Source organism: Chrysochloris asiatica, unplaced genomic scaffold (assembly GCF_000296735.1).
Source record: "Chrysochloris asiatica unplaced genomic scaffold, ChrAsi1.0 scaffold00260, whole genome shotgun sequence".
Lineage (NCBI taxonomy): Eukaryota > Metazoa > Chordata > Mammalia > Afrosoricida > Chrysochloridae > Chrysochloris > Chrysochloris asiatica.
Window position 1 is genome coordinate 3933425 of NW_006408778.1, and position 13534 is coordinate 3946958.

The following is a 13534-nucleotide window of genomic DNA, read 5'->3' on the forward strand; positions in this document are numbered from 1 at the left end:
GATGACATTCAGACATGTTCTACTTCTGGCAGGGCAGAGGAAATCCATACGATGGCCACTGCACTCCTGGTACCTCTTGTGGGGTTTGCCCCCTCCTCTCTGCTCTGGTCAGGACCTTTACTTTTTGAGGCACACATTTTGAAAATGTAGATGCTCCATGATCAGGTCTGGTGGTGGCGACTGCAGGTGGTGGGAGGTACATCTTCTTTCATGGAGTTGGAGCAGGGGCAGAGAGAGGTGAAGTCTTGTGCCCCTCAGATAAAGTACTCCTTTTTGATACTGTCACAGGCATCCTGGAGGGCAGGGTCATTCTGTAGAGCCACATCTGCATTCTCAGCAAACTCTGTTCCCTTTGCTTCATTGGTGTGATATATTCCCTTGTGCCGGCACATGTAGTGTAGCGTGACTACCAGGAGGCAGATCAGGATGAAGGCTACAGCAATAATCACACCTGTGGGTAGGATGAAATGCGTGGGTCTGTGTAGTCCAGGCAGTCCCAGGGTCTGGGCACGAGGTTGGGATACACAGAAGTTCTGCCCAGAATAAACACACTGCTGGGACAAGCCATACCATGCCTGTATATCTACTCATCCTCACTCAAATTTCCACCTGGTGTGTTCTCTCCCTTATATCTGTCTATCAAAAATCACCCAGTCTCTCTTCCCTTTTTTTCCTTTCTTTCTTCTTCTGTCCCCTGCTTCTTTCCTCCATGTAGCCCCTCCCTACTTACACTGCACCCTTCATATGGAGGCATGAATAGTATCCCAGAATTGCTCCCTGCTCTATGCTATCTACTCAAGTAGACAGGTACACGATCAGCACAGCAGATGCATAAAGCACACAATGCACTTATGTTCATTGCCATGAAAGACTATAGGATGTTCAGTCTTAAAGCCAGAACATTCCCATCCCAGCAGTTTCCTGGGACAAAGGACTTGCAGGGCCAAACCCACAAAGTCCCAAGCAAACTGTACCAATGGATTGCCCTTGGTGCAATATGTGTGTATGTATATGGGGTCTACTAATTCTTCTTGGGGGCAAGTTGGGTAAATTGCAATTTGTATTTCTCAAATGAATGATGACTGCTCTTTGCCCCATCCAGCCCCCATTCTCTCCTGGGAAATGATGCTGAGGTGAGTATACAAAGTGGATCAGGAATGGCCAGAAAAAGATTGAGGAGGGAGGGAATCCTGTAGGAGTCACAGGTGTAAACAATGGAAGAGTGTTTTAGGAGAAGTTAGTCCTTTCTTATTCCACCAAAGAGGTTGGGAAGTGAGACTTAAGGATTTGTCTATGAGGCCAGATCACTAGGGGCCTTATGGTTGGTAAGGTACAGGGTGCCTACTCCAGAATTTCTAGAAGGGGCTAAGTCAACAGTCTCAAAGGAGAAGGGCTAGTGTGAGGTTTGGACACTTATTTTGCTGCAGAACAAGTCCTCTGTCCTTTCTTAGACAGTGTGTTTATTTGGGGGACCCCTCCCTCCAGTAGTGTAGATTATGAGCTGGGCTGCTAAGCATAAGGTCAGTAGTTTGAATCTACCAGTCGTTTTCTACTCCCATAAAAATTTACAGCCTTGGAAATCCTATCCATGTTCACTATGAGTTGGGAATCAATTAGGCGGTCTACCACCACCACCACCACCACCACCACCACCACCACCACCAACGGGGCTGATGGTGATAGTGGGAGGCTAAAGCTGCTCCCAAGACCCATCTTTGTGTGTAGGTCAATTTACCAAACTTCTGCTGCCTCCACTTGAGTGCTTGCATCTGCACAGTGTCAATAGTGTTTCCTGATAAAGGGAAGGGCCTAAATTGGTGTCTTTAATTGCTTAATTTAGTTTAATTTAGAAGTCCCTTGAACTACTCATGAACTAATGAAAAATGTGGATTTCAGGAAACCTAGTTGTTCTTAAAACACAATTTGAGAGCACAAGTTTGACCGATGGGGAGCCAGCGGGGATTCCAAGCAAGGCCAATACAGGGTCAAATTTGTATTTAGTGAAGGATGAAGGTAAGATGGCAAGAAGAGTGTGGGATGAAGGAGATGGGGGAGGAATCCGCAAGCCCCTGTCACTCCCGTACACAAACACACCTTCACCCCCAGACCTCAACAGACAGAGTCCCTCTCTCTCCAGCCTTGTTGCCTTGCCTCTCCACTTGGATCCAGTTGAGATCTTTTTCATTCCACAATGGAATCTACCACTGAGAAGAGAAACACACCTTCCAAAGGCCACCCCCAGTTCAAATAACCCTCCTCCTCCCCTGACCCTCCCGCTGCTTCAGAGACCAAGGACAGCTCACCTGCAATGATGGCGATGTCAGTCTCGGTGGAAGCCATCCCTCGGTAGAACTCTGTGAATAAGGCAGAACAACCAAGGTGAGGAAAGGAAGCCCATGCCAGCCGCCTTTGCCTGCTGCCCCACTCTCCTCCTCATACGCCCCACTCTTATAGATGGGCAGAGACTTCAGGATGAGAGACCATGCACTGGCCTAGGAAGAGCAGACAACAGCATGGGACACAGACAGACCTATGGCCTGAGATGCACAGACCTATGGCCTGAGATGCACAGACCCTGGCCCCAGACCTTCTTAGACACTGACTAGGGCCAAGGGCACCTTGGAACCGAAAGGGGAGACAAAGTTTCACTAGAGCAGGTCCTATACATAGGGATACTCAGTAACTACCTATAGTGTGACTATGATTGTTAGTAGCATTATCTACTTCTCTGGACTCCAATTTTCTCCACAACAATGATACATCCTTTGTGAATTGTCTGTTCATGTCAAGTGTTGACTTAGTAACCTTCACATCAATTTTAGGAGGCAGATGATTTTAGTAGTCCACTTCACTGAAGCTTCCAGAAATGCTCTGCCTATAAATCACACAGCTCATTCAAGAGAGTGCCCACCTCAGCCCAACATGATAGTAAAGAATGACTTTCTCTCTTCCTACACTGTCATATCTCCATTACAATCCTCCTAAGTGCTGTGGGATAAAACACTAGACCACAAGGTTGGTTTGAACAATAAGGTAGGCATTTCAAACTCACCAGCCACTCCTTGAGAACCCTATACAGAGTCACTATGAGTCAGAACTGACGTGATGGCACTTAAGAACAACAAGTCTCACTGTAGAATTTTGCACCTGGTGAGTTTGAACTGCTGACCTTGCCGTGTCTTTTAGAAAGGGACCTGTGCGATAATACAAGTTTCTGAGTATGATCTTCTCAACTTCAATGTCTGGCCAAGGGCTGGGGTGGCAAGGACAAAGGAAAACTGCACTCTAACCTCCGGTCACTCTATATGAGCAGCAGGAAAAAAGGATCATTATTAGACCATGGAAATATCAGGGCTAAAGTGGATATCCTGTGTTCCCATTGCAGTGGCTACACATATTAAAAATTCATTATGAGGTTCTTCTTCCAATGCAATTACTAGATACCTCTTTTGGACATAAAACCAACTAGTGGCATCTAGAGCCAGGAGTGGAAATGCTTAGAAAAGAAGGGGAGAGGGTTAGGCTGGAGGTCCAGGGCAGGAGATCAAATGATGGGAAGGTGAGGAACAGGACAATATGGATACACATCAAGAGTCAGGGCAAAGGGAAAACAAGAACTAGGCAGAATTTCACCCTAGTTAAGACCTGGATTAAAATGAAGGGAAACTTGGGTGATACTGGACACTGAGATGCAGTATGTGAACAAGAGCCATGTATGACATAGCATCCAGAATTAAATATTGTCTAGTCCTAGTGTGGCGCTGTAGGATAAGCACAGGACCATAAGTCATTTTGAATGGCATGGTTGGCAGTTCAAACTCACCAGGTGCTTCTTGGAAACCCTATACAAGGTTGCTGTGGGTTGGAACTGACTTGACGGCACTTACACAACAACAATTGGTACACCAAGTCCATTGTTGTTGTCACGGCATATTCTGAATATCTTCCAACAGAAATGGCTCCTCTTCCAGTACTGTATTAGAAGACTCTGTTGTAGTCTATAGATTGGCTAAATTTTGGAAATAGATTGCCCGGTCTTTCTTCATACTCTGTGTTATTTGGAAACTCCTGTCAACCAGGGGCAACACTACTAGTATTTGAAGTACATGTAGCATAGCTTCCAGAATAACAGCAAACTACAAGCCACCACAGTATGACAAACTGACAGATGGGTGGTGACACACATAATAGGTATTCACAAATTGTGAATGCATGATTGCTTAAATAAATCAATGAATGTGTGTGTGAATGAATGGACTCAGAGGTTGGAGTTCTAACTTTTAATCAATTAATGGGCTCCCCTTTAGTTTGATGAAAACTGTAAATTTCAGTGGATGCTGATTCATAGCAACCCTATGGGATACAGTAGGACTGTTCTGTGGGGTTTCTAAGGCTATAATCTGGAAGGAAGCACACTGCCACATCTTATTCCCACAGACAGATTGGTGGGTTTCAAGCCCTGACATTTAGGTTAGCAGCCTTGTGCTTAACCACCACACCACCAGGGATCCTTCTACAAGTCTAGGGACTATCTTTGCCTTGCTCATAGCTCCATACCTAGTGACCAGCTCTGTGTCTAGCATGGACAGCAATTGCTGCTCCTTTCTGGAACCCTGGCTGGACTCATTAACAGCATTTAGCAAAACAACATTTAGCAAAACATTTGCTATTAATTGGCTTTTGTTTCTGCCTACGGAAAGCAAGGAAAACAATATCCACCTTGATATGGGGGTGGAAATTATATGCACACAGATATAGTGAAGGGAGATCACTCCCCACGTTGGCACTCCTCCTTCCCTACTTAATACAAAGTGAATCATTCTAACCCTCGGCCCTGTTCTGTTTTAGGGAATGATTTGTCTACTCTAATCTCAGGTTCCACCTATGTAAAATTGATGGTGATGCTGTTTTATAGGGTCATTGGAAGTTAATATGTGCTGAGCAACTGATACAGCAAAGGCTGGACCATTTGAATATTAGTTATTAATATTGTCAATAATGTTGACACAGTCTCAGAGACAGCGGGATTCTTAAAAATGGACACCTTAATGTTTTTGTGTGCTACTTAGCAAATTTATCACGCTGAGAATTGGAAATTTTACTTCCAGTAATTGATCCAAGAGAAACAATCTGAAACAGAAACAAGAATTCATGTATAGGAAAGTTTATGACAAAGTGGTTTCAAATGAAAAATAAAAAGATTGAGAGAGAATGAGTTCAATGTGTCACATTAGGAAATCGGTTATAGAAATTGTGATCTGCCCATGTCATAGGATATTATGCAGTGATTAAAGTAATTCATGGAGGTTCTCAGTGACAGGAGGAAATTCTTATGGAAGGATGTTAAGTAAAAGGAACAGGACCTTGTAAGTATTAATGATGTTAACTATGCAAAAGTTTCTAGAAAGAGCAATGAAAGAAAATACACCTAAGCTATTAATGGATGGTTGATGAATAGGGAGTATGAATGATATTATTTTATACTACATAGTTTTCCATACTTTCTAAACCCTCACAATAAACATGTGTTGCTCTTATAGCTAAGAGATAAGTGAATCTTTAGAACAAGCTTTCATTTCACAGGACTTAAAAGGTCTGCCCAGCCCCTGCATGTCTTGTCTCACTCTATCTAGAACCACTCATCTGTGTCTCCACAAGCCACTCTTGGGTCACTGTTTGGTGGAGCCACAGCCGCCACCTTGGAATGACTTCCCTGAGTCTTGTATTCATACACTTTTACTCAAGGATGCCAACTTGAAAGCAACTAATAACAACATGTGAGCAACTGTTAATCTGTTTTTAGGATCCTAGCACTTTGGGTTGAAAATGACCTTTGGAAATAATTTTGGCTAGTACTGCCTGATTCTTCCATAGGGCTTCCCTGATCAAAGGTCCTACCCTGTGCACACAGCTTACCCTGAACTATCATTCTAACACCTGATTACTACATGAGAATACATTTCCATTCCCAATGAACAAATGAGCTGATGCATCAATATTCCTCACTTGCTCACTTGTTCCCAGGGATGCAGGTGTATGGATTGAGGAGTACAAGTTGTGATTTTAGCAGACAAGTCTTAGCAGTGACCCTTATTTCTGCAAGCAGGAGGTAATTTTCAGCTCTTCTAGGGAACAGTGAGTCCTGGTGTGGCAGTGTGGGTTTATGTGCTGGACTGCAAAGTCAGTTTGAACTACAAGGTGGGCGGTACAAGCTCATCAGCCACTCCTCGGAAACCCTATACAGGATTGCTATGGGTTGGAACTGACTCAGAGGCACTTAACAACAACAGAGAACAGGGAAGAGATTAGGTGACAGACAACACAGGTTTCCATTCTCCAGAGATCCTTGGGATTGTCCTATGGATTCTGTTTGGGTCTGCTCTTGGTGATGTCAATCTGATCTCCTCTCAGACAGTTACAGGGAGACAGTCCCTTGACTGGCTTGGACATCTTTTAAGATGTGTCGTTTCTTTTTTGAATATGAGGGCACTTACTGCTCATTGTCTTGAACTTTAAGTAATTAAATTCCTAATAAGAAAAGGCTCATTTAATATCTTGTTCACACACACACACACACACACACATACACACACACACACACTCTGGAACACATGCATGTACAACACTCACACATGGTACACACATACCTGCACATTTTCACATGAATAGACATACAGAACACATGCATGTGATTACATGGGTGCATATATGCTTTCTCATACACTTACGCACAAGTGCACAAATTACCTCAACTGGCAATGCTGATGGCGTCCCTTCCTTTGGGTTTATGCACAGGCTCCCTTCAGGTGCAGCTATCACTTATTTGCAGGATATGAACTACTCAGGGTTAGTGATTCCTGTATTCTATTTCAGGATCAGTCACATGGGGGTGACAGAGATCCAGGAATTGCTTGGATGAATGTTTATGTGGTGGGGAAAACTTCCTGCAAGGAGAAGCTATGCCTTCTAGGAGATGTTAGTCTCAGAAGGGCAAAGCTCACCCAGGAATACAACCAGCAGTAACTCCCCAACTCTAATTTCAGGCAAGGGGAGAAAGTGGGTCTTTCAAGAAACACAAGAGGCTAGAATTATGACGCCGCTCCATGGTGCTGACCCTGGACACCTGGCTGCCTTTAAAGCATTATCTAAAGATAAACGTTACTCCCAACACTCTGACCAAAGCAGTTCCCCAAGTCTCAGAGAATGGTGATAACCTGAGAGGGGCATTTGTTTGATGTCACATTCACTTCTCTGGGAAGGTTGGTAAGTGCTCTGAGTTTAGGGCACCCCTGAATTCTCATCATCGTTTGAGACATTCTCTAATGCTTTTTCCCAAGTCTCAGAGAATGGTGATAACCTGAGAGGGGCATCTCTCCTCCCAGCCCCTTTTTTAATGTTTGATTGTGAATTATGTGATAGTTTACACGGGAGAACATTAGCTTAACATTCATCCTTTCGTAGATAATTTCATTGCTATGGTTACAATCCCCTCCACACATCATCAACCAACCAAAGGGTATACCCTGCAAGCCTGCCCCTGGGTCATCAGCACACAGGCCCTCTTGCCCTCTGGGTCTAAAGTCCCCAGCCGCTCCATCTCTCCATGTCATCGTCTCTGCCTCCATCTCTGGTGTCACTGCTTCTCTGGGTAGGGTCCCTCTCTCTGTTCTTCTCCCTTGATAGTCCCAGGGACCTCCGCTCCTAGACTGCAAAGTCAATCACTCCCCTCCTTTTGTTATAAAACATCTACCTTTACATTTCCAACCCTCACATTCAGTCCTGATAATAATTATTCACTATTGTATCACAAGAGACCTATCCGCATTTCCTTTCATCAGTCCTGCCTAGACAGATTGGATACTATTCAGTGGAGATTCTACCTTCCTCCACGCCCTCTGGATCTAGGCTCCCTCTTGAAAGCTTGTAAGTCAGTCACTTCTTGCCTTTGTGGCACCCCCCCCCCTTTGGTAGCCAATATCCAAGTTGCCCATCTCTGTCTACTCTATATGGAAGGGGTGGCAATGATCCTCACTGTAAAGATTTGTTCCCTCTTTTGAGCTACTGCATCCATAGGTGTAGGTCAAGTTCATCAAATTGTATCAGATTATTCTTTTTTTCCTCTTCTGTCTTCTTCTAGATGAGCTCTGATCATCCAGTCGTTGAAGTCAGGTCAAGGGGGTATTATCTGCAAGTGTGTGTGTTCTTATGCATATGCCATCTCTTCTTATCAGCTGGACACTTCATTCTCCACTTTAGTCCTCTGTGGCTAGGTCACTGACTCTGGGCCCAAGAGTCCCCAGGTCTTGCCACACTGCTGGCCAACCAGGTCTCCACCCAGGTTCACAGGAGTCTATTGAATGTTGTAGGGCTTAGCTTGCAGCTTCATTGCTGTTTTTCCCTCACTTCTCCTTATCGGTGATGAACATGGTCACCAATCACAGTGTGTATTTCCACTGAGTCTTAGTCTTGGAAGGGGGTTTTCCCTGAGGGGACCCGACCACTTGTGACGTCTCCTGGGAGAACAACTTGCTTGTTCTTGTAGTAATCAGTCGGACTGCTTATATTGTTTTGTATTTTTCCTGTTGGTCTTTCTTTCAAGAAGTATCTTCTGTTCTTAGAGCCTGTTCCAGGCTGGTCTGTTTGTCATTTCAAGTGGAAATTTCCCACTTCAGAAGATTTTGGATGTTGTTCATGATTCCACCTATGGTCTTATATAATGTAGAGGCTCCTCAGGAAGACTCCTTCACTGGGCACGTTGTAGCCCCGTTTTAGGTATTTCAATCAGCTATAGGCAGAGGACTTACAAGCTTTCTATGGTGATATTTCTGGCTATTCCTTCCTCTCCCCCTCAAGTGTCTATTTTATAATGGTATGTAAGGGAAACCAAGATTCAAAAGACAGCCAAGCATCTTAACATTATTTCCCTCCTTTTCCCCATTCCAACCATGTCTCAATCCCTGTATCCCAGAGCCCTGTTGTTTCAAGGTTGTGCATACATCATTATTTACCTCTATCCCACTTAGCCCATGCAAACCTGCCTAATTGTTCCCCCACCCACTTTGTTCTTCCCTCTAGGTCTCTTTTACTTATGCTCTCCTGTTTTGTGGACTCTCTTTACAAGTGATTATGTTGTTTTTAAACATAACTGAGGAAACTGTCAAAAATTTTATTATTTACAGGCAAGGAAACTGAGACTCAGAGAAATTCTATAACTTGCCCAAGGTCTCACAGGGGTTATTATGGAGATCATAATTGAAGGCAGATCTGCCGGATTCCAAACATTTCAGATTAATCCATTCAACAGCTGTTAATGAGTGCCTACCTATACCAGGCCTGTTCTAGAACCTGAAGACACAACAGTAAACAGCACAAAGACCTACCCTTGGTAAGACACCATTCTGATGGAGAAAGGAGGCAAATAACTGGCTTAAATATGAATATATGGTATAAGGTCAAGTGGTGATACATGCTACAAAGTAAGTAAAACAAGGAAAGAGGGTGAAGGGGACGTGCTGTGCAAAATATGTCAGCAACCATCCCACCCACAGTACTCACTACTCCTCATATGGGTTTGATAAATCATTGCACAGGCCATATACTCACAGTTAATTGGGTTTAATAGGGAAGTCAACAGTTTATAATTCAGAGTCAGAAATGTTCTGGATACATTTCTTCCAGTCAGGACAGCCTCTTCTCAGCTGTGCCCACAGGCAGGCCTCTTTCGAGCCCTCCACTCTGTAGACTGACCTCTGCCTTGCTCAACAATGTTACAAAGTTCTTTTAATGCTTCTGATAAATGCCTAAAGAACACTCCACTCCAACATAAACCTCAGCTTGGAGGCACTCATGCTAGCTCCATAGGTCAGCAAAATTAGCATCTCTAATTAAGTTCCTGGAGGTATCCCAATCTACAAGCAAGTCTCTTGCCAGAAGTCACTCAGCTTTCCTTGCTCTGTGGGCTGGGAAGCTCACTTTTTTGTTTGATGCTCTGGCTCTTAGTTCTGTTGCTGCTTTTCCTCTACTATTCCTCTGCTACTCTTCTGGTGTCATGACTTTCAATCCCGGGTTTGAGGAGTTTCAATGTGCAGGGGTATCAGGTTCCAAATGATGCATGCCATTTCTAGCTGTTCTTCTTTGTTGGAAGTGTGATTCCCCTCATTCCTGCTTCTTGGATGGCTCATTTTATACATGTTAGCGTTCTAAACTATTACAATCACAATTAACCCTATTAACTACTCACAACTGTTTCATATAAACTTATCAGCATCTTTTCTTACCGTCTCTTACCCAGACCCATTGGGGAAGAAATGTTATGTGGCCAGAGTTACAGCGTATGGATAGAAGAGCCATATGAACGGATTCACTGCACTGTAGGTTGTTTTTCAGGGAGTGTACTCAGGGGAACCTTCTCTGTTGAGGTGATATTTGAGCTGAAATTAATGAGACATGAGACAGTGAGTCCCACAGATACTGGAGAGATTTTTCAGGGAGAGATCAGGCCATGTCTGTCGGAGAAATGAGCAGGTGAGGTAGGTTCCAGGATGAGTAAGTAGACTGTATGGCCTAGCAGAGTGAGCCATGGGGAAAGTGGTAGAAGACATAGTCTAAAAGACATCAGGGACAGACCGAATGGGGGTTGATCCATAGTAAAGAACACTGAGAGAGATGAGGAGCCAGGGAAATCTCCGTATGACTTGTTATGAGGTGGGAGCATGGTCACTCTTGCTGGTGTGACAAGAATGGTCTCCATGGTCAGGAAGAAAGAAGAATGGCCATAGTCAAGGGCAAAATCTGTGATGGTTTGGACAAGGGCAACAGTGGTATAGGTGGTAAGGAATGGTAAGGTTTTGGACATATCTGGAATGAAGGGCAAGCAAATATACTAATGGAATTTATGGAAAGTATACAAAAGCTAAATTTTTGGTCAGAACAAGGAAGGCGTTGTCATTTACTATGAAGGGGAAGTCTTCAAGGAGGAACTTTTGGCAGAGATGTGAAAGTATACTTTAATAGGACAATTATGTTGTATTATAGGCAGTTGAATATAGGCATCTGAAATGCAGGAAAGAGACAAGAGTTAGAGGTCTAGCTTAAGGGGTCTTCAGTATCTAAATGGCATATAACATCATGGAACAAGTGAATATGAATAACGAGGAGGACCACAGAATGAGGTCAGATCACCATCAACCCTTCCAAGAAGCCTTCCTTGGAAGAAGCCTCTTGGAAGAAACCTCTATCCCTGCAGGGATGGCAAGCTTTATATAAGGGGCCAGATAATAAAATTTAAGCCTTGTAGTCCACATATGGAGAGTCCTTTTGTGGCACAGTAGGATAAGCACTGGACTGCTAAATTGCAGGTCAGTGGTTCAAATCCACCAGTGATTCCTCAGAAACCCTATACAGAGTCACTGTGGGTTAGAACCTACTAGCTGGCATTTAACAACAACAAGCCTGCATATGTCCTCTATAGCATATACTATGTTTTTTGTGGTTGTTTTTCTTTTTACTAATAACCATATAAAAGTGTAGAAAACATTCTTGTCTCTATAAAAACAAGTCCTGGGTTGGTGGACCGTAGTAGGCTCAATGGTTTGTTTACACCACCAATATAACACTTTTCTATTGTCTGTTTCTTCACTGATTGTTGAGCTATTAGCAAGCACAGACTGTATTTTAAACCTCAACAAATAACTAGGTGAATGCATCATGTTGAATAAAATATTTTTGACATCCCCTGACTGACTTAAAAAAAAAAAAAAATATATATATATATATATTTATTTATTTTTTCTCCTGCAAACCTGTCTCTAACATACTGGAAAAATAAACTCCCTTCAATTCTCCAAGTCAGCCCTTAGATGGTAACTCAACAGATGCACACTAAGCTTCCAATTATGTTAATGAATATGATTTATTAAGTTCCTGGTATACACCAACCTTTTGTATAGAGCTGGGGATACAGAGGTGTGTGAGTGTGTGTCTGTGTGCATCTAAGTGCCTATATGTGTCTTGAGTGCCTTTGTACATTTTTGTGTCTAAATGTCTAAGTAAATGTGAATTCTGTATGTGTATTCATGTGTGTATGTGTGCAAGCTTGTTCATGTGTATGTCTGTGAGTTTGTGTTTGTGTACATCTAAGTATCTGTACGTCTGAGTGCCTGTGTGTGTCTATCTACATGTGAGTGTCTGCTGTATGTTCATGTGAATATTTGCTGTGTCAGTGTCTCTATGTTTGTATACACCTGAGTGACTGTGTATTTGAGAGTATGTATGAGTATCTCTGTGTGTCTAAGTGTGAGAAATTCTCAAGATGGCCCATCCTCAAGAATAAAGGGCTCAAGAGATTGCTAGACCAATCAGACATAGATTGTTAATTCACATCCAGGGATATGTAAGTAGGATGAATTGTGGGAAGGGAGGAAAGAAATATGTCTAGGACTAGGAACTTTAAGTAAGAATACAGTCATTAAGGCCAGGGGCAAGAAATTTTGGCTTCTCTGGGGAGAAGGAAAGCAGGATGTGACAGGTAGAATTGTAAATGGGGAACAGGAACTGGAGGAGGGGCTTTTTCATGGCAAGGGAATAAACCGTTTGCGGCCGGCCATGTGGCATGTCTGCCTGTGTCTACTAGATAGCTGCCTGATTTTGCAAAATCTAATGGAGTCCTGGTGTGGCACTGTGGGTTAATGCGTCAGACTGCAAAGTTGTTTGAACTGCAAGATTGGCAGTTCAAGCTTACCAGCTGCTCCTTGGAAACCCTATTTTGGGTCGTTATGGGTCAGAATCGACTTGAAGGCACTTAACAACAACAATAAAGAAAACCTCAGTCTCGCTAAAATGAGTACATATTGGATTACTTGAGCATTTGTCGGTATCGACAGCATTTCTCACGTAAGAGATTTGGATGTGTCTCTGTGTATGATTTTGTATCTGAGTGTGTATCTGAGTGTCCACGTGTGAGTATCTATATGCATCTATGATATAGTGAATTATGTTTTTCCAGGCCTAGAGAATGACTGAAGCTGAGTGCCTTGTACAACAGGCTCTTTGATCCTTTTTCCACAGGACTAAAAGAGCTTGTAACATTTGCCTGAAGAGGGCAGAGGGCATTACTAACAAGCTGAGAATAAGAGAGGCATGCCTGCAGTATGGCTTATAAGATGTACTCCTGACAAGATGATTGCTATATCCTGAATTATATCTGGTCTTGAATTGTAACCTGTTAACTTCTCTAAAAAATCCTATAGTCATGAGTATTGTTTGTGAGTTCTCTGAGGCCACTGCAATGTATTACTGTGCCCAGCAAAGAAGAAGAGTGGCCTGGGAGTGATAGTTGGTGTCAGAATAGGATAAAGAAAGTTGGAGATTAGAGGCATGGCTGACTTCTGCCTCATAGAAGTTGGATTTGGGCTGATGACTTTTTTCCTTCTCCCTTGAAAAGCCAGAGGAAGTCAGGTATGGCCTACATTCTGCTTTTTTTTTTTTTTTTGCAGTTGGTGGTAGGAGTGGGATTCATCGGGAGTACTCCAGACTT

The 13534-nt window shown here is 43.2% G+C and overlaps 1 protein-coding gene across 1 annotated transcript; it reads right to left on the minus strand.

Moving 5' to 3' along the window:
• Positions 1-254: 254 nt before the first annotated feature.
• Positions 255-2340, minus strand: LOC102838536 (glycophorin-C-like). Its single transcript, XM_006874053.1, has 2 exons — positions 2304-2340; positions 255-451 (listed from the first exon to the last, which is right to left on the minus strand). The coding sequence occupies exons 1-2, from the start codon at positions 2338-2340 to the stop codon at positions 255-257; spliced, it is 234 nt and encodes a 77-aa protein (XP_006874115.1).
• Positions 2341-13534: the final 11194 nt, after the last annotated feature.

Bases quoted from the DNA above. Each gene is read 5' to 3' on its own strand.
- LOC102838536 (XM_006874053.1), bottom strand. From the start codon at position 2,340: ATGGCTTCCACCGAGACTGACATCGCCATCATTGCAG. The intron at 452-2,303 runs GTGAGCTGTCCT...TCCTACCCACAG, and splicing joins TGACATCGCCATCATTGCAG to GTGTGATTATTGCTGTAGCC.